The sequence below is a fragment of the Zootoca vivipara genome, chromosome 15, assembly GCF_965207765.1.
Source record: "Zootoca vivipara chromosome 15, rZooViv2.hap1.1, whole genome shotgun sequence".
Taxonomy (NCBI): Eukaryota; Metazoa; Chordata; class Lepidosauria; order Squamata; family Lacertidae; genus Zootoca; species Zootoca vivipara.
Window position 1 is genome coordinate 33,808,900 of NC_142598.1, and position 24,023 is coordinate 33,832,922.

Genomic DNA, 24,023 nt, shown 5'->3' on the forward strand with positions numbered 1-24,023 from the left:
ATAATGAAAGCTAAAAGCATCTGAGGCCTTGTCATCGTATTCAGCATGCAAAAATATCTGTTGTCCTTGTATTGAGAGGCTATTCAACTCGAGGATTATGGTTTTGGTTCACTAGCCCTAAACTTGTTGAATGATTTGTTGAATCAAGGAAAGGCTGTGACTGATTTTTGACTCCAACCTTGATTAAAATAATATGAGAATATGAGGCTGCATCGGTTCTTGTGGCTAGAAACCAGCCTTCTCAGAAGATTTACAGTGGTACCTCGGGTTAAGAACTTAATTCGTTCTGGAGGTCCGTTCTTAACCTGGAACTGAGGTACCACTTTAGCTAATGGGGGCCTCCCACTGCCCAAGGTACTATTTCTGGGTTGGTGGAGTCTGTAACCTGAAGCATCTGTAACCTGAGGTACCACTGTATTATGCACAGAAATGTGGGAGTGGGATTCCACCCCCCTTTTTTATGTTGTTCTTTGTTTTATTTTCAGTGCTTTTCTTTGTGAAATAATATGTGCTTTGCAGAACAATACCAGACATTTGTAAATGTTGTTCTAATTTATGCAGGGAAATGTTTCTATTATAACATACCCGGTCCACATCTTTCAGATATAATACCCACTAGGTATAGATTTCTCATGTTGGCCTCATTTCCCCTCTCATCTCCTTTGTGCAGAAATGTTTTATCATCTTTGATAAATAGAGGGTGTGTGGCATTGTGCCCAGCTGGTGTTATTTTCTGAATCATTAACTCATACTTCCACATTCAGGAAATTCATGAAAACCTTCTCATTTAACCAGAAATGTTGCGAACCCCAAATTCTCTGCTTTATAATAAACTGTTCCTCTACCGGGCTTAGCGTAGAGCTTACAAATTAGGTCCCCTCTAAGCTGAATAACTACCATGTTTTCGGTGTATGATCCTCAGGGTAGTTTGCAGCAGAAATAAATGATCACTGTCCCCAGTTCTGTGGGGCTCAGCTCAGCTCAGCTCAGCTCAGCAGAAGTAGTTACCCATAGCACTTTCTTAAGCTTCAGGAGCTGTTCTTTGGGGTCGTATTGTGGAGTAGCTTCAATAAAACATAGTGAGCATGAGCAGTGATGGACATAGAAATGCACTTTGTTTCATTCCACTTCTGGTGTGAGACCAAACATAGCTAACATACTGAGGCTTGGGGGAAAAAAAGAGACTTGGAGACCCCACTGAAATGAAGGGGGCTGCAGCGTTTATGATGTGCAGCCCTAGGTAAATTGGCACGCAGGAGACAGCACTGCTTGCCTTCTGTATACCGAGGTCTATTTCACACAACGTTTTCCCCTCATAAATGAAAAATTTCAACCATCATTCCACTTCTAAAGAAACTAGAGACACACAGAGAGAGTCTATGACCTGGAGCTAGGAGTCATCACCCCCCCCCCGACGCGAAAAGCTGTCCAAATTCTGGTTGCAGCTCGCTCCTGCTTATACAGATTTTAAGAAGTCTTTATAGTTGTTCAGGGTCAGCAAAGATGATACCGCAGGTCAAAGCAAACTTCATAAATAATCCATACAATTTTAAAATCATATCCAAACTGTCTTGAAATTTAAATAGGGTCGCAACAGGTCACCGTGCTTCTTCAAAGATAATTGAGTGGTAGAATGAAGAATTGGGCACATAAGGGTGTGTGTGTGTGGCAAAAAGGAAAGTTCTCTTAATGATATTATTCTGTTACCCCTCTTGACAACTCCCCTCCCTGATCCCCCCCATAGCTCACCCCAATCCCAAGATCCCTCTGCCACCACCACTCCCAGAAGAAAGGAAGGAAAAAAGAGAACAAAGTATTTCTTCCCATCCTGCTATTGCCTGAAGGAACTATGCATTTTGAAATGCACACTTCGCTTCCTCCTGGCAGTGACTGATGAAGAGGAGAAAGTGATGGGTTGCACAGAAGCAAACTCCTAGCAACTGAGGTTCATTTGACACACACCCCTAAAATATTTGAGGCTGATGGGCATTGCTATTCAAGTGGTGTGCATGCACCACACCTTGTGATCAAGTATATGGGGTGGGGCCAACCTGCTCCCCCCCTATTTTATTCAAGTTGGCACCATACCTGCCAAGTTGCTGTCGGAGAAATAAGGGACCGGGCGGAAGTAGCAGACCGGAAGTAGCGCTGCCGCCATTTGGGAACTGGGCGGAGCATGCTCAGAAGTGACTTTTGATGCTGCTTTGCCCAGTTCCAAAATGGCCGTCGTGCCAGAATAAACCGGGGGGAAACGAAAAAAAATCCGTTTTTTTCAACTAGGAACAGCTGGAAAAACGGGGATTTCCCGGGGAATACGGGAGACTTGGCAGCTATGGTTGGCACCCCTGGGTGGTAAGGAGTTTGTGAAGGCCTGGCTGCCCAACTGCCTGATCACCTGCTTTCACTGGACCACCTGTCTCTTTGCTCGCTCGCTCATCGGGGCTGCCGACTCGCTCAGACCCCGGTCTTCCCTCGCCCTGCTGTGTGTGCATGCAAGTAAGCAGGCTACTGGCAGCCACACAAACTGAAGCGCAATGGCTTTTTCTTGCAAGAAATGTAGTACAAGGTGCTTCCGGGTCTTTTATGTGGTGGGACAGAAATATAGGCCAAACTTGTGCAACTTGGTACTAGTGAAGCTCATACTGTATCAGAAGGTGGTTGGGGAAGATTAAAAAATGGCGCGCTCTTCAGATTTATTCCAGTTCTCTCAACTTCTGTCACTGAGGTTATCAATGTTCAGAGTAGGGACACACATTTTCTTTCTTTCTTTCATAAAAGGTCTATACTGTTTGATTGTAGAAAAGACCTCAAAGCCGTTTTGCCTTCCTTCCTCCTCCCAGTCTGTGATCCCGACTGTTTTCCCCTTGATTTCTCCCATAAAGGTTTAATGGCTCCAGTTAAAATAAGCAGGACAAATAACAAAGGTTCTTTGCCTTCATGCCATGCTTCAGTGAGGCCAGAAACTTCTTGATAGCCATCAGTTTGCCAGAGTAGTTGGACCTTCCATTGGTGTAGGAGAACTTTTCATAAAACCACATCTCTGCTTAATAATGTGAAAAGCCTTGGGATTTGTTTGTTTTTTAAAAAATTGCATGTGCTGGACGACAAGTGGCAATGTTATAATGCCATTCTTTGAATAGAGAGCTTTAATGACATTGTGACACTTAGGATTTTTTTGGGGGGGGGTATAATATCGCAACAGGTTATGTGTAAGAAAGACAATGGATTGAGAAACAGTTGGAGCCAAAATCACACTTGTCAAGAATGTTGTTGTTGTTTAGTCGTTTAGTCGTGTCCGACTCTTCGTGACCCCATGGACCAGAGCACGCCAGGCACTCCTGTCTTCCACTGCCTCCCGCAGTTTGGTCAAACTCATGTTCGTAGCTTCGAGAACACTGTCCAACCATCTCGTCCTCTGTCGTCCCCTTCTCCTTGTGCCCTCAGTCTTTCCCAACATCAGGGTCTTTTCCAAGGATTCTTCTCTTCTCATGAGGTGGCCAAAGTATTGGAGCCTCAGCTTCACGATCTGTCCTTCCAGTGAGCACTCAGGGCTGATTTCCTTAAGAATGGATAGGTTTGATCTTCTTGCAGTCCATGGGACTCTCAAGAGTCTCCTCCAGCACCATAATTCAAAAGCATCAATTCTTCGGCGATCAGCCTTCTTTATTGTCCAGCTCTCTTTATTGTCAAGAATGGAAGAAAGTATTTTTACAGCAGCAACCCAAGTCCAGATTTTGGCATATTGCTAATATTTATAAGGCAATGGTGTTGGTTACTTCTTAATATAAAATTTTAAACAATAATAATTTTAAACAATAAAATAGACCGGTGACAGAATAGCTTTCCCAATTCCTTAAGGTAAAATAGTTAATTTCTTCATTGATATTAACAGAAGGTTCTTTGGACATAGTTCTAGTGAGCAGCACACAAAAAAAAGGAAAAGAGGATGGACTGTTAGGAAACTTTGGTTAGGTGATAATTTGATTTTGTGGGAAAGTTGTTTGGCACTAGAGCTAAAGATACCATATTTACTCGAATCTAATGCTCACCTTTTTTTGATGAAATAACGTTGCGAAAATTAAGGTGCACATTAGATTCAAAGGCACATTTATGTTTGCCAGCAAATAATTTTTTGGGATTCTAGGCTCTGAAAATTGAGGTGCACATTCGATTCGATGGTGCATTAGACTTGAGTAAATATGGTAATGTGTTTAATTTCAAAGCCAAATTTTGTGGGTCACACAGGAATGATGAATGCAATAAAGTGCATTATAATGAAACACAATTTAGCAGATTATAATGCAAAGACAGTTACAATTTATTTGATTCACCAGAAGCAGGGATTGCATTAGCAACCTTCTAGAGTGAAACAGGTAAATATTCCGTGGTAAATGAAAAGAACAAGCACCTGAAAATACTAAGAAAAACAAAGATGTATAAAAAGTTGGAAAGTACTGAAATGTCATTTTGTTTCTTAATCAAAAATTTTTTTGAAATGAAACCATGTGAACTCTCAAGGCCATGTTCACCTTTTGCTTTCTAGGCATACCAGGGAGCGATTATATAAATGCTAACTACATAGACGGCTACAGAAAACAGAATGCCTACATAGCAACACAAGGAGCCCTTCCTGAAACTTTTGGAGATTTCTGGAGAATGATCTGGGAACAAAGAGGAGCAACAGTTGTCATGATGACCAAACTGGAAGAGAGGTCCAGGGTAAGACAACTTGATATTTCTTCATATTCATATTTGGCTAACCTTTCATGAATAGTTTATCCATAAAACTGACTTTCAAATGTGATGGGGGTCCAAAATGTCTATAATAGTTTCTTCATTCATTTCAGCTCCTTTGTTTGAGCTGTGCTGCATGAAAAGACGTCCAAACTACAGAAATTGCTCTTTGTCTTTAATGCACAATCTTTTCTCCTTTACTCCACACCTTGGTATATATGGAAATCTTCAGGGATACTACCTTGAATGTCTCCAAAACTTCTGTTTATTTCACTGGGTTATGTGTGTGAGAAAGAGATTAAATATGTACATTAAAGTCTTGGAGCTTTTGTATTTGCGATATCAATCCATCATGCCATTGATCTTTAAATGCAAAGTGCATGCTATTTTACTTTTTTTGCATTTTGAGTCCAGCTCACACAGCCCTGTTCATGTGATAGCACTTTCCAGTTTTCCTAGTGATAAACTGCAGGTTTCGTTGACATGGCTGGTGTGATACCGTTATCACGTTTCAAAGAGCCTATCGGTCTTTGTTATCACATTGCCTTATTACCTTACACAGGGAGGCAGGCTGGGATGTGATGTGAAAAGACAATCTGTGATAACGGATCTGGGTTGCTGACTTACCGTAACACAAGCACTTGAGATCTACAATGAGAAAACTGTTAAATGCCGTCTTCAGAACCAATTGCATTAACCAAATGCATTTAAAAGTACTGTGCTATTCCAGGTTTTCTTAATGATTTGTCCCTTATTAAAAACCTTACGTGGATACATTTAGCAATCTCAAGCCCATAGCCATTACAGTACACTGAAAATATTATTGCTTGCCTGAGTATTCAACCTGTATTAATATTATTACTTACAAATATATGTTGATAATGAGCATCCCAGTGTACAATTTTCCCCCATCAGCCTACTCTGTATTTTATCTCGGTGCAGCAGGCTTTATCTCGGCTTTCAGTGGACCTCAATGTAGAAGGATGTTTTGCCTCTTTCTCATTATCTGCTAATAATAATAATAATAATAATAATAATAATAATAATAATAATAATAAAGTTAACTTCTAAATAGTATTCTGTGCTAGTACCAGTGTGAGGGAACAAACACTCCTTTGCAGAAGACTTTGTTACTTAAATGCCCACAGTTTATCATAACACTGCAGGCCACAGCTAGGCTATTCACATAAACATGTTTTGCAATAACCAAATGAAATTTTGCTCAGTCCACTTATTAATTGCTTTTTGCAATTTCTAGTTAACTCTGCTGTCTGTTTTATTATTCTCTCAAAAGTGCCGGTCAGAATAATAATGCTCTTACCATATAGTTTTATTTGATGCTGTGAATCTTGCAGTTGCACTAGAACCTATAGATTGCAACCTATATCTTTCATTTAAGGTGGGGTTTTTTAGTGGTTAGTAAATCTAGGAATTTAACCCATGCTACCGGTATCTGATCAGCAGCAGCCCATATGTTTAAACCACCGTGGCCTATTTCAGAGCAGTTTCCTGCAAGGGCAGTAAAAGCTACGGCTCTTTCCTGATTTCCCTGAAGGCAGGACTCCATAGGTTGTGATCCAGCAAGCAAAATGCAGCCCATCATGGTCTCCAGAAATATGTGGTTCCCCCCCCCTGCATGACTAGGACTGCAAAATCAAGGGCACTGCAAGCTATAATTATGACTGGTGGGGTGCATTCAACTTGATTGGCACAAATTGTGCAGGCCTGCTAAGTACCTGTTTTGGTGAGTGAACCGTAGGAACCTTGTAAGTAAGCGTCTACTTAGGCAGGCAGAGGCATCTCACTGCTTGCCCTGAAAAAGGTTGAATCACCTTGTCCATTCCTGGATCCAGCACAGATTCAATTGCTAAAATAGCCAGGCTAGCTTCCTGTTGTGTTAATGGTCCTCTAAGTATGGGCCATTAAGGTGGCACTGTGCCAGATGGCAAACAGATAATCTCCCCTCTCTCAGCTCACTGGTAGTTAGAAAGACAAAGGCCAGAGTCAGGAGAGGGGTGTGTAAGCTGGAAGCAAAGCTGCAGGCTGGAGCCTGTAAGACAAAGCCATCCCTGATTTCTGCAGGAATCCAAGGCAAGCAAGACCCTCTTGATGTGAGCCCCTCCATCCTAAACTCAGGTTGGATATGCGTAAACAAACCATATATCTTGAAGACACCGCAGGCTCCGCTGTCCCTCATTCCAATGAAAACAAACTCTGGGTTTAAGCCCGGAACCCTGAAATGTCACTTGCAGCAATATAATGCCTGTGCAGTTTGTGACTGAACACAACCGCTAACCATACATTGTGGTCCACCAGGGTTCAACAGATGCCCTGTTTTTATTGCCTGGCAGGATAAAGAAATACAGGGAGAGGTGGCAAACATAGCTGGTGAGCTGTGTTCAGCTTTCTGGGTCTAAGATTGTGGGGGATTGGTAACGAGGATACAATAACATTTATTGCACTTTTAATACCATAAAGCAGATTAATGTAGCCCAAATGAGATGAAAATACACTGCAGTATTATTTTTTTAAAAAAAAACAGCTGAGATACCAGTTGTGTTGTTATTCTTTGGTTTCTGTATTTTATGGTGCTTGTGAGACGAAGAGCAAGAGAGTGAATAATTTTTCCTCCTGTGCTGTGGCAGACTTGATAATTATTTTATCTGGAAGGCAAGAGCCTTCTGCTGTGGGACCTCATCTCCTTCCTACCTTCCATCCTATTTTTGTTTACTTGCTTTCCTGTTGCTTAGTCCTGCAGCTGTGCTTTAGCTTTCTAACCTGCTCTGCATAGATAAAGGGATTTTTTTCTTTTTCTTTTTAAGGGGTGGGAGGGAAGCACCAACAGAAAGAAACTTACTTGGTTCATTAGCATGTGTTAGATGTCTGACTAACCCCAGCTTTGAGAACTTACATATTCAACAGCTGAGTACATTGAATGAAGATGTTACAGTGAATTAGTTATTCATTTGTTTGCCTTGGGGGAAGCTGCAGGGCAAAGGAGCTCTTTCATTTATAACCCTTCACACTTTATTGTTTTCACTTTAAATGTCATCTCCCGAATCTCACCTGACCTAATCCAGACCTCAGAGAAAGTCAGTCCTATTACTTTGTCATCACCCACATAATATATATCAAAAAGGATTATGCACACTCTGGTGCATGGAAGAATGTTGATAACATATTTATTACATGCATGAGTTTCGTTTGTATGAAACGAAAGGAAAATCTTAAGCGGTGGAAACCAGAGATTAGAAATAGCAGCTGGCAGTTACAGACAGGAATACATAAAGCAATTCAAAGCATTAATATTATATATATATATATATATATATATATATATATATATATATATATATATATATATATGACTTGTGGTAGGATTCATTTCTACAGAATTTCCATATGTAGTCTTACATCCTTTTTTGGTTCATTTCTTTCAACTTGCAAACCCGTTGTGGTTTCAGATTGTTTCCCTGCTGCATTATTTAGACAATCTAAAATTTAAATTGCTCTGGGCAGCCAGCGGAGGGTGGAGAGAGTTTGGAATAAAGCTAAGATGTGGTTCTTCAAAAATAGCATTTTTGTTGTCCACTAAATAAATTGTTTTGAGGAAGACATGTCATGGCTTTGTAACTAGAAGATTATTGGCTTTCAACAGAGTTATTCTGTTCTAGACTCTCTTTTTTTAATGTGGCAAAGGCTTTATTAATATATATTCTCAATTACAGTCGTTCACCAAGTTTTCTTATGCCATTGATACTGTGCTTAAAGCCAAACTCCTTGATCCAGTTGGGAGCAAGGCTCAAAGGATCAGGCTTCTGACATCATATCTGGCCTGGATAAGGTATTGAACGTTCTGATCTCCAGGAGCAGAAATGTGAGGCTGGTCCTCTTTACCCTACCCTGCTAGTCCTTTCCCACCAACCAGCTGATTGGTGGGATTCTAGCTTATTGTATTCAGCTGTGTACATGCAGCCCTGGCTGGGGCAGACATGGTTCTGTTGGATTAGAACACGCGTCCCCAAACTGCGGCCCTCCAGATGTTTTGGCCTACAAATCCCATGATCCCTAGCTAACGACCAGTGGTCGGGGAACATGGGAATTGTAGTCCAAAACATCTGGAGGGCCGAAGTTTGGGGATGCCTGGATTAGAATCTTCAAATGCAAAATCCTTTCTTGAATCAGAAGCAAACATGTGCCAATATCTCCTTCGGTGACAAGGAGTAGTCTTAAGCTCCTACATAGAATAGAAACCGTTTATTAATTGAAGCCGGTTATTGCATATCACAGCAGAAAACACATTGCCGTAGATCCAGGGCTGGTTGCATGGTTTTGTCAGTCTTCAGAAATCAAGGGGTCCCTAGGTTAAGGTTACCAGATTTTCCCTCCCAATGAATCCAGGGACACTTTTCAACTTTTTGTATGGGGACTGAGTTGTAAATCCAGGAAACAGGGACGTCTGGTAACCTTACCCAAGGCCCTCTCCCATCCCCATCACAGCCCCTTCCTGTCCACCATCCTATCTTTGCCAAAGGGGTCGGAACCCGATACGCTCGCCATCTTTTCAGCCCAGGTGGTGGCAGTGGTGCTAAAAGAAACACGAAAAAAGATGCTAACCCCCTGCAAATACTCCTACCCTCAGGAATGGAAGATTACTCAAAGGTCCCTGTGATGCCATAGAACTTGTTCTGTGTTCTTCTTTTTCCTATGGAATGGGTGCCTGAAAGCAACGGAGCCTGACAGAGTTGCTCTTTTTGATCTTGACAGTGCTTACAAAGACAGGCTTTTTGAATATCGCCATACCGACAACAAAAATCCGTAACATGTAGACCAGGAAGTAGCCTTGTGCTAGCTCAGTTTTCCTTATTTCTTTGAACAGCTGACTGTAAATTCCTCAACCTCAGCTGTCGTTTACCACAAACTGGCTTACTTATTTATTTAACCAAATGTATGCACTGCAGAGACATCACCTGCTGACAAAGGTCCGTATAGTTAAAGCTATGGTTTTCCCAGTAGTGATGTATGGAAGTGAGAGCTGGACCATAAAGAAGGCTGATCGCCGAAGAATTGATGCCTTTGAACTATGGTGCTGGAGGAGACTCTTGAGAGTCCCATGGACTGCAAGAAGATCAAACCTATCCATTCTGAAGGAAATCAGCCCTGAGTGCTCAGTGGAAGGACAGATCCTGAAGCTGAGGCTCCAATACCTTGGCCACCTCATGAGAAGAGAAGACTCCCTGGAAAAGACCCTGATGTTGGGAAAAATTGAGGGCACAAGGAGAAGGGGACGACAGAGGACGAGATGGTTGGACAGTGTTCTCGAAGCTACGAACATGAGTCTGACCAAACTGTGGGAGGCAGTGGAAGACAGGAGTGCCTGGCGTGCTCTGGTCCATGGGGTCACGAAGAGTCAGACACGACTAAACGACAACAACAAATGCACTGCTTATACCCAAAAAAAGACCTCTGAGTGGTTTGTGAAGGACAAGCTAAAATAGTAATTAAAAATACAGGTCAATGCAAACATGTTAACATGTTTAAAAATAATATTAAAAAATACCAGCAATTTTAAAAAGCAACTATTTAACAGTGAAATCATGTGCGAGAATTGCACATTCAAAAAGCATGCCTGGGTAGGCATGCCAAAACAAAGAAGGTTTTAGCAGGCACCGGACACAATACAGCGAAGGAGTTTTTGAAACTCCTTTCCGTTCCAAAAGTAGTTTGTCATGTGACATCAGGTACTGTTGGGAATTTATGATTAAATGGGAATTTATGGGGGTTTTTTCCTTTACATTCTCATTGATGGAAATAGGTACCAGCTAGAAGACGAAACTAGAGGACATGCATTCTGGGTGGGCTCTTACTGTTCAAGTCATAGGAAATGCTGCCCAGATATGGAATTGCAAACTACCCAGAGAGTTAGAATATTGAAAACTAATTATCTTAACTCATTGTTCATGTAACTTTCAAAGCAACCATTATTTGAAGTGTCTTTTAGATTCCTCCCAAGTTGTTATTATTTCTTTCACTGGTATTTTTTTCCTATTTTCATTGTGGGAATGCTGCCTTTCATTTGTGACTTTGCCCAAATCAAAGAATGCTTTAAAATCAAAATTCTATTACAAGTATCATTTCAAGAAATTCAGACCGCATCACTGAATCATAGAATTGTAGAGTTGGAAGGGGCCATGAGGGTCATCTAGTCCAACCCCCTGCAATGCAGGAATATTTTGTCCAATGAGGGGCTTGAACTGAAATTAAGAGCCTCATGCTGTACCAACTGAGCTATCCCAGGCAGCAATGAGGCAAGTTGATCATTTGGCACTGTGCATGAATGCCATTACAAACAGCAGCAAAATTATTGCTGTGCAGCCCAGTTGGCAGTCAAGATGGTGCAATTGTTTTTAGCCTGACACCTGCCTTGTGCTGCTGTTACGCTAAATAATTCTGTAGGTTAATTTTCTACTCCCATTTATGTACTGGTAGGACAATCATGCCATTAATTAATAAGCATGCACAGAAAAGTCTGTCAAGCAGAATCTTCAAAATAAATGCCATGCTAAATGCCAAATATGTCAGCACAAATTAAAACTACAGGGTGGGAGATCAGTATTTTACCCTTACAAAATTGGCAGGGCTTCTGAAGCAGGTTCACAGTTTGAAAATACACTCAAGCAGTTCTCGAAGGGAGGAAAGAGCATCTTAGTCCCCATACTGCTCGGGGGCTCTCCAAGGTGCTGAAGAAAAGAAACCAAGTAAAGCCTCACTTATTCCTTACTAACCAACAAGAGTTGTTTTGGATGTTCTTAAGCGAGACTAGACCTTTTTATCACAAAATTTTCTCTCTACACTTCACTATCAAGTATCACATTCATATATGTGTGTGTGTAGCGCCCAGGTGGCACTGTGGGTTAAACCACAGAGCCTAGGGCTTGCTGATCAGAAGGTCGGCGGTTCAAATCCCTGCAACGGGGTTGCTCAGTCCCAGCTCCTGCCCACCTAGCAGTTCGAAAGGACATCAAAGTACAAGTAGATAAATAGGGACCGCTCCGGCGGGAAGGTAAACGGCGTTTCCGTGCGCTGCTCTGGTTCGCCAGAAGCAGCTTTGTCATGCTGGCCACATGACCCGGAAGCTGACTGCGGACAAACACCCGATCCCTCGGCCTATAATTTTTTCACACCTGTGATTTGTTGGAGTGTGCAGGTTCATGAATATTACTTGGTAATAGATTTTTAAACTCACCAGGTTTGAAATGGTGCCCGCCTACAGCTTTCATTTCAGCCAGTGGACTGTGTCATTTCTGCATTTGGAAGCATACAGGAGTCTTCTATTATGTCTTGCATAAAAAGGAGACTGCACCTTCTTTTTATACAAGACTGCACCTTTTAGCCTTTCATGCTTTGCAACCTTTGACCTCCGCTTCACAGCTGCCTTGTTAAAACAATCTGTTCTTGCTCTAGCGTAGTTGATACTGCTTCTAGCTGAATTTCAAAGGATGTTATTAAGCAGTGCTTCTGGATTATCTGCCCTATTGTCTTTTTAAATGAGGTGGTGAAACTTCCTACCAATGGTACACAGCCAAGGCACCCAGTCCTCCCACTGAGGCCATAACGTCTAAGGCTCTTTCAGCACAGTCTTATTTCTTCCACCAGCAACCAGCTACTCAGAACACTTCTCAGATCTTTCTTATCTTTAAAATGTGCCTGTTTGTTCCTGGGCTGTAGCCCTTTGGAAACAAAAATACTAAGTAATAATGCTAACTTCAGTCTGTCCTAATACCAGATGGCTGGAGGATTTCCTTTGGAGCTCAAGAACAAAATTTGACTCCAAATTTGGTTGGTTGGCGCCCATCCGTCTCAGGAGACAATGGAAAAGTGCACCTTCTGCCGTGAAGTCAAACCGTTGGGGAGTTGCAGTGCCTGCTGTGGCTGTAGAGACCAATATGAGAGAGACATGTTTTGTTGCAGCTGGGGCAGATGAAAGCATCTTGTTGTGTTGATGCCGTTGTACCATGGCACTTCTTTCTACGCGCCTCCCAGTGGTCAAAACTATTTACAAAATCAGTAGTTTTGAGATAGATATGTGTAAATTGAAACCCACAAATCCAACATATCAGCCATGTAATGTGACCCACTATGGTTATTACTAAATTCCTGGGTTTTCCTGTTACCAGAAAGCAGTCGTCAGGTAATTCTCAGAGTTGCCTACAGTAAAATAATAAAAGCATAAATTTAAAAAGAATTAATAATGAAGAAACAAACAAGATATAGCAGAGCAGTAAAATAAGATAGAACACCAGCATACAGTCTTAAATAATTACAAAGCCCGGGCAGATAGAGGAAGTCATGCCCAGCTATTTCCCTTCTTTGCCTTCATTTACACCTCTGGCTTAAGATTTTGGTTTGTATGTTTTCTGGGTGCCCGTCCCCGTCCCCCCCAGATATCTGAGAAAAAAAGGACAGAAAATAGCATCTCTTTTTCTGGAACTGGAGAAAAGCAGGTCCCTTGAAGATCAGTTCCATCTCAGTGGAAAAACATGCAGCCCTCTTGTCATATTATTGAAGAATTCCTCGTTTTTACTGTACATACATGCCAAGCTGAGGATGAGAGAGGTGGAACAGGAAGCAGTTTCTTTTATCAGACAACATAGTTTCGTGAATCCTCTTCCTGACTCAATCTATTTTGTAGCTGTGCTGATGCACACCATCTGGCCCACCGAGTTGCACACATCAAGCATTACTGATGACGCTACTTTTCTGTGAAACACCCCCTATAAAATCTGCAGCATAAAGGCTCAAGGTCCCATTGTCCCATTCGGCATGCTGAGTGCTCAGGAAGCTTGTTTATATTGTGTTCCCCAAGTGCACCATCATCTCGTCGTCCTTCTGGATGATCTGGATCATTTCCACAGCAACTAGACCACATGCTGTTGGGGTGTCTCCTATCCCAACATAGTAATATTCTTGTCAGCCTGTTTTCATTAGTTTTCAGCTGTGAGCAACGTGATTCATGCTATTTAAAAAGTGAACATATTTCTGCCTAAAATGCTTTTTGCAGGTGAAATGTGATCAGTATTGGCCGAGCAGAGGAACCGAAACATATGGACTGATCCAGGTGACCTTGTTGGACACTGTAGAATTGGCAACATACTGTGTTAGAACATTTGCACTTTACAAGGTAATTCTTTGTTGTGTATGCATCAGATATTTTTTGGTGGCGAGAGAGGGTCATGGTTGTTTATAACAATATAACTGGATTACATGGGACCATACAGTCTAGTTCCTTGCAACAGAAAGATTCCCTAGAATTAAATGCTCACCCAGTTTCCTATCTAAAGCCTGCAGAGTGCTGTGGAAGGGGGGACCATAACATTACTAGCCATTATCAAACATCTTTACAACTATAAAACATTTATTGACATTCAACCCATATCAGAACTCTGAAATCTTTTACTCGTTGTCCTTCTTCCCTCCATGGCCCTAGTAAACAGTTCCTCTTCCTTTTAATTATTTGAATATTTGTTTTCTAATCTAATTTACAGCCAGTTCCTTTAGTTTAAGTCAGCGGTTTTCAACCAGTGTGCCGTAGCACCCTGGGGTGCCTTGAATGATGGTCAGGCATGCTGCGGGCAACACTGGCCTCTGTCCCTCTTTTCTTCCCTTGCTCCTCTGATGCCCTCTCATGTCTCTGCCTCCTAAAGGCTTGCACAGCTGTTTGTTGCAGTATCCCTGGCTACAAGCTCAGCAGGCAAATGGGGCCTCTGGGGCTGGCCAGGGTATGTAGGCTGCCAGTAGCTGAGGCAGCCTCAGAGTAAGCAAGCAAGCGGGCGAGGGAGCCCAGCCACCCAGTGCGGCAACCCTTGCTCTTGGGAATGGACAGAGAAGTCCCAGGCCCCTGTGGGGCAGTGGGAGGAGGCACCTCTCTTTGGGGTGGGGGGGCAGCTCAGAGACAAGGGACGGTAGCAGTGGCTGCCCAGAGGACTCCCAAGGAGAGGGGAGAGGAAGCTGAGGGAACACTGCACAAGGGAAGGTGTTTGAAAAAGGGTGAGAGGCTGCCAGTTGTGCAGGCAAGGGATGACATAACTGGGCTCCTGAGCCCCACAGGGCTGCCGCAGAAAGAATGTAGTTGGCCAAGGGAGTCGTGGACTCAAAAAGGTTGAAAAACTCTGGCTTAAGTAATGCATTCTCAGTGTTGGGCTGGCTATGCAATAGCTCCCATCCTGCTTAGCTGCAGTAGTACTGGTAGTGAATAGCAGTGCTTTCCAGCACCATCACTGAGAAGTTTGTTACTGTGATAAATCCAATACAGGTTCACTATTAAATACGTGCCACGGTTCTAGAGTAGCCACAGACTCAGCTTGCGAGATATTATCATATTCTGCCTTTAAATGGAATTTTATTTAAGACTCATGGTGATGTGGCAAATATGCCTTTGCTCCATTCTGGAGCACTGTTGTGACAATGGTCAGTCATTCCAACCAACATTCTTCTCTGGCAGAACGGATCAAGTGAGAAGAGAGAAGTGAGGCAGTTTCAGTTCACTGCCTGGCCTGACCATGGAGTTCCAGAACACCCAACACCATTCCTAGCTTTCTTACGACGAGTGAAAACCTGTAATCCTCCGGATGCTGGGCCAATGCTTGTTCACTGCAGGTAAGTGCAGGCTTCGCTGTAACAAACGCTTGCAAGTGACAGGTTAATGCCATAAGCCAATGGCTCATAATTTGGCATCCCACATATTGCACATAGCATTTCATTTGCATTTCTCCCATTCGCTGGGAGTTCTGATTAACTGAATACATGATGGTTGTAGTCTAAACAGGCATGGAACTAGCCCCACAAGCTGAAAAGGAGCTCTAGAACACAGTGGTAGTTGTTTCCGAGCAATAGCTACATGGTGAACTATTTTGAAAGCTTGAAATTGTGTTTATGCAAATGGGGCTTGTTTGAAGGAAAATGTACCAAAAAATGCAAGTAGGCTACCTCAAGATAGCATATATTCCTGGGAGGTGCGCTTAGAACATGGGTAGGCAAACTAAGCCCCAGGGGCCAGATCCGGCCCAGTCGCCTTCTAAATCTGGCCCACCGACGGTCCAGGAATCAGTGTGTTTTTATATGCACCTCTGGGGGTTTTGTGTGGCATAGGAATTCGTTCACCCCCCCCTCAAAAAAAATAGTCTGGCCCCTCACAAGGTCTAAAGGACAGTGGACCGGCCCCCTGCTGAAAAAGTTTGCTGACCCCTGACTTGGAACTATGGATACAGAATCCACCCAAGCAGAATTTCCATATACATGCTCAAGTATATTTATAATCCTTCTTATAGGGACCTCCCAAGTGTGGTTTACTTGCTTGCATGCTTCCCCCAATTCCAGTTTGCCAGTTTCAGGGGCATTCTTGAGCTCTCATGAGTCCAGCACCATAAGTGCATAGAGGCTCCCCTCATACTAGCTATAATATTATGTGATAATATTTATTGGGAACATTTATGGGAAAGACAGTGTGTGCCTGGACCTTGCGATCGCTAGCATTTTGCTCAACATACAGCTCAAGTAGCTGAATCTCCGAAGGCAGAAGAACCCAATTGTTCAAAACATTGGATACCCACCAAGTTGGAAAGATATACCCGAAAAGTACGAAACTGCATCTGTTCTGGTGATCTTGCAAATCCATTGATTTTGTTTGTGAAAGGAAGTTTCTTATTACCTATTTATATATGCTACAAGTAATTTCAATTTATATCCCTGATTTGTTTTACCTGAAATGTGAGGCAATCGGATAAGCAATTTTGAACAATTCTAAATACAGTGGAACCTCGGTTTATGAACACCTCGGTTTATGAATTTTCGGTTTATGAACACCGCGGACCCATCTGGAACGGATTAATTCACTTTCCATTACTTTTAATGGGAAAGTTCGCTTCAGTTTATGAATGCTTCAGTTTATGAACAGACTTCCGGAACCAATTTACACCCATGTTTCAGTTTATGAACGCTTCAGTTTAAGTACTCCGCGGACCCGTCTGGAACGGATTAATCCACTTTCCATTACTTTCAATGGGAAAGTTTGCTTCAGTTTATGAACGGTTACTCCGCGGACCGTCTGGAACGGATTAATCCACTTTCCATTACTTTCAATGGGGAAGTTCGCTTCAGTTTATGAACGCTTCAGTTTATGAACAGACTTCCGGAACCAATTGTGTTCATAAACCGAGGTACCACTGTAGAAAGAATCTGCTGATAATTTGTTTATTTATTAAAAAAACAGAAATTTCTGCCCAATGCTTCTAATTCCTATGCACTACTCAAGGCAATTTACAACGATTTAAAACTGCAATATCATATAAATAGAAATGCCTTAAAAATCCAACACAGGCAGATACCACAGATAAAACATAGCATTTAAATAAAATAAATAGGCAAAGCCTGATGGGTTTATTATTATTATTATTATTATTATTATTATTATTATTATTATTATTAAAAAATGTCTTCATCAACAAGCAAAAGGCAGCCAGAAAGGTGGCCGCTCACATTTCAAGTAGCAAAGTGGCCCACACCATACTGAGAAAGCCTTATAGCTTCTTGCTGTCAACCTTGTGTAAACTGAGGTAGGACACAGAGAAGGACATCTCCTTTTGATATTTGGGCAGCAGGCAAGATGGCATTAGGGGAGACAGTCCCTCAGGTGCATTTTAACCTTGAGGCTGTCATGGGCTGGCCAGGTCAGGATGATGCAGATGGAAGATTGGCCAAGGACCTTGGGGAGGGTTCCAGCAGAATGTGGGAGCCTCTGCCAGGAGTGGGAAAATTTGTTGGCAAGGATCCTGGGGAGGGAGCTTCCTCAGCCTGCTCTCTTGTCTCATCCAGTGTGGTGTAGTGGTTAAGAGCGGTAGACTCGTAATCTGGGGAACCGGGTTCGCTTCCCTGCTCCTCCACATGCAGCTGCTGGGTGACCTTGGGCTAGTCACACTTCACTGAAGTCTCTCAGCCCCACCCACCTCACAGAGTGTCTGTTGTGGGGGAGGAAGGGAAAGGAGAATGTTAGCCGCTTTGAGACTCCTTAGGGTAGTGATGAAGCGGGATATCAAATCCATACTCCTCTTCTTCTTCATCATCCATCCCCATGACGATAGCTGCAAGCCCCACCTCCTTCTCTGTTCCTGCCTTTCTCTGACACTTCCACGGTGCACATTGTGTCTCCCACCCTGGCGCCATCAGATACTGGGAGTATCTTCGCAACTCCACTCCAGATTTGGGTAGGATTTGCTCCTTAGCCGTTTCTTCTCGCAAGGCAGCGGATGTTTAGGATCAGAGTTTTCCTTCTCCTGGATGGGCTACCTTCCCAAGTGGACGAGCCCCACTTCCCTCTACAGCATGTGCAGAAACCGCCTTCTTGACCAGTGGGCCCACTATTGCTCTCGTCTACTCAACCCTCCGAAGCCTTTCTCCACATGCAGGGAAAGTCCCTAACTTACTGGGGGTTTGAGACCTATCAGCTACCCTCACCTGGTTTAGCCAGCCAGTCGAAGCCATTCCCAGTGTGTGTCCACTGTTGCATGCGGACAGCTTCTAGGAGCCATAGATGAGAGCAGAGTGCAGGGTGGGGACCAAAGGTAGACAAACTAACCCAGAAGAAGAACAAAATGTCCCCCACCAGATACTATACCCATCCCTGAGCACTCCATATATCATTGTTGTGGTTTAGTCATTTAGTTGTGTCCGACTCTTCGTGACCCCATGGACCAGAGCATGCCAGGCACTCCTGTCTTCCACTGCCTCCTGCAGTTTGGTCAAACTCCTGTTCGTAGCTTCGAGAACACTGTCCAACCATCTTGTCCTCTGTCGTCCCCTTCTCCTAGTGCCTTCTAGAAGTGGTATATATACTCCATATATACAGGGTAGCAAAAGGGTGTGACAGTGTCAGATCAATGTTCAAAGTTTTCAAAGCTAGAGCACTTGCCTTAGCTGTCTCTGTTCTCTGGATAAGCCATGTATATTGCCTGAAATGCCTTCAGGCAGCAAATTGCATACCCATCACAGTAACCTGAGCATTGAAGCCATTGGAAAGAACTCTTTGTCAAGTCTTTGTTCTTCAGCAACTGGGAGACAGGAAAAAGGAAGCCCTGGATTATTATTTTCACTTTTTTTTTGCCCCACTGTCCTTTAAGTCCACAGAATTTGAGCACTGTACTTTTTAGTTCTCATTTTGTTCTTTCCTGGGGTGCAATCCAGTGCACATATACCCCAGTCAGGCTCATTAAACACAGCAGGACTTTCTTCTGAGGAAAACAATGAGTGCAAGACCTGTTCTCTTGTTCCTAACTGAAACGAAGTTGTTTTATGGAGACCTCCTCCGTGTTTCATTTTTCTTTGTTTTTGTTTCCAGAGCTGAGAGCAAACGGTGTTGATGGTAGATTTATGAAAAACATAATCATAAGCATCCCTCAAATAAGTTTTCATGTATGAATTTAAGAGCTGCAACTGAAAGACTTGATGTGAAAACTGGATGTAATTTTCATGAGTGCCAAAAAAGCTTTTATACAGTGCAGCTAAAAAATAAGGATAAAAATAAACAGTTCTGTTAAGCAACAGTGATAAAGTACTGGGTGAATTGTTTTCTTAACTGACGATGTAGGCAATTAAGCTTCCACTGAGAGCATGTGATTGGCCCTCCATAATCTATTCCCTTGAAATTTTCTATAGACTGTGCACTCCAATTATATATTATGGCAGCAATCCAAAGAGGTGCACTTAAGCCCTATTTAAATCAATGGGATGTGTTAGTTGTGATTGTCTTCCCCCATTGATTTCAATAGGACTTGAGACATAACCAACTTCCTCTTGATTGTGACCGACCAGATTCAGCATGCCAAACTCCTAGGAACAAAAGCAAAAGCAGCTTGGAACCAGCTAACAGTCATCTGCAGGAAAAGAAAATGAAAACAATGCCTTTAATTGCTAAGTTGCATTTAAATGGTTTTAACCCTTAGCCTGCAATCCATGCATCTTCTCTTGGCAGCTCAGATGTGCTGGGCCTGCAAAAAAGAAATGAGAAAAGCTCAAAGCAATTTTTGCTGTACCCATAAATGGCAGAGGTCTTACTACTAACAAATAATGCATGCATACTCAAGGATTTGGGGTTTTGCTTTGTGTTTCTAAGAACCACAACTCTAGTTTAACTTTAGAATACCACAGAATCCAGATAGGTGCAGATTGTTAGGCCATTGGTGTAGGAGCCTGTTTTTGTCATTCCATAGAGCACTACATATGCTGATAGTGTTTTAATCATCATAATGGCAGTAACATTCAACTTTCCAGCTGGCACTTACTTATACCTTCTAGAAGTGGAATGTCATGGCCATTGGTCCCATTTGCCAGACAGCAGAGCTGGTTCTAATGAATAACTTATAAATGCCTCATTTAGTTATCCATTTCTACCTCTGCATAATATTCTGCCTATTCCAGAGCAATTTAGCAATATCACAGTCCAACCATTGCCTCCATGCTGATTCTGCTTTAATTTGTAAAATTAAATGTCCTTTTAATGAGCACTTATTGTTTGAAATTCAGGCTTTAATTCTATGAATCTGCAATAGACAGAGTGTAACATGTGGTCTATTGATAGCAGGAAAAGCACACCGTTGCGTTTGAAGTCGGATTATTGCTGGCAAACAGGTGCTCATCAGATCATAGCCGAATAGCACCAGAGGGCATCTGGAAACCTTTTTGTTTTGTTTTGAGAACTTCACAGAAGTCTTAGCAATTGCTTCAGTAATGTTACCCAGAAGCTTTGTATAGAAACATAGGCCTTTATCCTTTGTGTTTCTGCAACAGAGCACCAGTGGGCAATCCTTGAAGGGACATGGTTTAATGAAGTGTTCAGATACATTGCTAATGTCCATAAAATGAGTAACAGAAAGAAGGCAGGTGGGCAGCTTTGAAAAATGTGAATTGTGGATTTAAGGAATGTGCTCTCATTTAGAGATATGCTAAAGATAAATTTCAGCCAGCTATGAGATATTCATGTTTTATTTCTAGAAGTTATTTCTAGAAGTTTGTTTCCCCCCCCTACACACACACACTTTGATGCCAGTTCATTCATTTGCTCACCTGACACTCTTTTTTACATGTAAAAGTTTACAGAAATTAAAACATACAAACATAGAGCCTCACTTTACTTTTTTTAAACATCAAATACCATAGTTTGAACAAGACAGTATACACACAAAACTATAAATACTGAATAATACAAGAACATTTCTTTGATCAGGTTTCCTGGCAAATAACATGGAAGTGAAGGTGTAATTTTTCCAATTTTTATGCCATATCTACAGTGGGGAATCTGAGATATTTAAGTGCATGAACAACATGTAAGCGCATTAATGTAAATACATTGAACATAAACTTCATAAGTCATTCTAAACGTTAACTATGAATTGTCTTCTCATGTCAAGTTCCTGTTGTTGTTGTTGTTGTTGTTGTTGTTGTTGTTGTTGTTGTCATTATTTATTTGATTCATATATCACCCTTCATCACAGCATCTCAGGGCACGTGCACAGAATAACATACAGGAGAAAAACAAGTAAATAATTAAAACAAAACAGCCAAACAATAACCCCCTCATACACAGTTAAAAGGCTGCCGAACAGTAATCAGCCAAGTTTTAAATGTTTTATTGAAGTCGTAATTCAAGTAAGGTGCAGCTAACAGTCCCATACACTTATTAAAAAGAGCATACTTCAGATGCAGAACTCGCATCATTCATTCCCCACATACGATTTGTTCCGGCCAGAAAGGGAGGTTTCCAATGTCCTCCTCTCTTCTTTCTTTTAGCTTAATCTTTATGATGTTTTTCTCCTCAAGGTTGCAATCTTGCTGCTGTTTTAGATTCCGTTTTATCTTCCTCCTCTCACACCTTCACTCATATTTCTGTTTCCATCTGTCTAATAGTCTGAGGTTTGTTCCTGCCTTTCCCTAGATTGACCCTAAAACCAAGAGTTCGCCCTCTCTTATTTCTCAGCATGATTATTGTAATGTTCTTCTAGTTGGGCTTCCTTTATCTCCATTCTAGGGTTTCTATTATGAATGCTTACTTTCCTGTTCCTTCCACTTTGATCATGTCGATCTTTATGGACTTCTGTGCATGTTCCATTTTATATTTAAATTTTTATCTTTCATCTTTAAATCACTTAATTCAATTTGTACCTTCCTATCTCACATCTCTCTGACTATAATGTATTCTCTTGTCTTCTGGTATGTGCCACCTCACTTCTGCTGTTTCTCCTACTTGCCCTTTCTCTGTTATCATTTCTTATCATTGGAATTCTCGTCCCACTGATACTTGTCCTACTTCACTGTGTTCAAACAACCTTCTAAGACTTGTCTTTGTTTCCCCTCCAAGCTTCCCGGTCTGATTGCTTTGCTTTTATTCCTGATTTGCTGAGGGTTTTTTTCCAAATTCACCTGCTCCTTTTCCCTAAATGTGTCACATCATTCAGACTGTAAACCTTTGTTGGGGCGCTTTGTGGTCATTTCTCAACTGTAAGGGATCTAGTTGTGGGTGCGGTATAAATACAACAAGAAACCTTAGGGTGCTGTTGCTATTTTCAGGTGGAATTCAGTCACTTGCTGGCAAAACCAGGTTGCACAGTTAAAGCTGATTCAGCACTCTTGAACTACAAATCATTCCTCCCACCGCCCCCAAAATCTAACTTTTTGCTATAAGGAAAATGATGAAGAAATGCACTAGGAACCATTGGGTAGTGATTACTTGATGCAATGTCATATACCCCCCCCAGCCAAAAAGTCAGAACGAATGCTCAATAAATAGATTGTCTGTCAACAATCTTAAATACAAATGTTTCACATTTGTTTGTTTGTTTGTTTGTTCCTTCTAGCAAATGGGATATTTTATTATTCCTCTATTATGCCTAATGGGGACCCCCCACACACAACATTTAATTCCACAGCTGTCTTCTTACCTTTGCTTTCAAATACTGTGGGCATCAGTATGCCTGTTCATGTCCTCTAAGGCCCTGACATTAGATCACAGTTTGAAATTCTAATTCTACACAGAATTAGTAACTATGACTGTGAAACTAAGAAATAAGGACGAGTCACAGATAAGAGATGAGTGGAAGTGTTTTGAAGAGTAACTCAGAGGATATAATAGTCAGTTATCATGCAAGTAGGAATGAACGCATGAGCAGCAGGTAACATTAAATAAAGGAAGATTTGAGATGAAAATGGGTGGAACAATAGATTATGCAGCCAACAAAAAGACTACCGGTACCTAGAATGCCATGCAGAGATGGACTGGGACGTCCGAGGATAAGAGATAAGGATGAATATTGTATGGTGTAAAAAATTGTAAAAGAGCATTAAAAATAAACAAGCATGCTGACCAGGAAACGAGTCACGTTGAGTGATGTTTAGTATTGGTCTGAACACTCTGTCCTCTTTTACCACAGCTAATGCAAGTTATAAATCAAAACAGACCATATCTGATTACTTGAGGGAATACTTATTGATGAGCAGATGCTAAAATTATGTGAGTTGTTTTTGTTGTTGTTGTAGTAGTAGTAGTGGTAGTATAGCGCCCTATCCCCACAGGTCTAAGGGTGGTTCACAAGATCCCGTTGCTCTGTCCCAGCTTCTGCAAACCTAGCAGTTTGAAAGCATGCCAGTGCAAGTAGATAAATAGGTAAACGGTGTTTCCGTGCTCTCTGGCTTCTGTCATGGTGTCCTGTCGCGCCAGGAGCAGTTTAATCATGCTGGCCACATGACCCAGCAAGCTGTCTGTGGACAGACGCCGGCTCCCCTGGCCTGAAAGCGAGATGAGCATCGCGACCCCATAGTCGCCTTTGACGGGACTTAAGCGTCCAGGGGCCTTTTACCTTTTTACCTTTACTTTCCTACCCATTGGAGGGAGCTACAGGCAAGGACCATTTGCAGCTTCTGCTTGTTCCGCTGCATATCTCCTGTTTCTTTGAACTGTGCTGTGGTTTGAAGCGTCCTTTCAAGTAAGGAAGTGTACTGCAGAGGTGCTTGCTTGGCAGGCTGTGCTTCAATTGTTGAAGCACAGTACCGGTGTTCCCCAACAAAAGTGGCTAACCTTGAGCTTTTCCAGTGCATGACGGCAGCTTCCTTGCATTTCGCGGAGACACTCTGTAGTCATTAGCATTTGGATCCTCTGCACATCTGCTATCTATTTTCCCAGAAAAGAATGGATTAGGTGCAAGGATCCTGCTAGCAGGCACAGTCTTCCTATGCAAATACCTTTCTGC

The 24,023-nt window shown here is 42.1% G+C and overlaps 1 protein-coding gene across 5 annotated transcripts in view; it reads left to right on the plus strand.

Annotated features, from left to right (window-relative positions):
* The window catches only part of PTPRD (protein tyrosine phosphatase receptor type D), a 370,596-nt gene that overhangs the window by 307,891 nt on the left and 38,682 nt on the right, over positions 1 to 24,023 (plus strand). For all 5 annotated transcript variants that reach the window (XM_088659060.1, XM_060268731.2, XM_035140525.3 and 2 more), the window contains 3 exons: positions 4,544 to 4,719; positions 13,796 to 13,915; positions 15,236 to 15,390. In XM_088659060.1, coding sequence (XP_088515186.1) covers positions 4,544 to 4,719; positions 13,796 to 13,915; positions 15,236 to 15,390 — 451 coding nt within the window. The remainder of the gene's footprint in view (positions 1 to 4,543; positions 4,720 to 13,795; positions 13,916 to 15,235; positions 15,391 to 24,023) is intronic.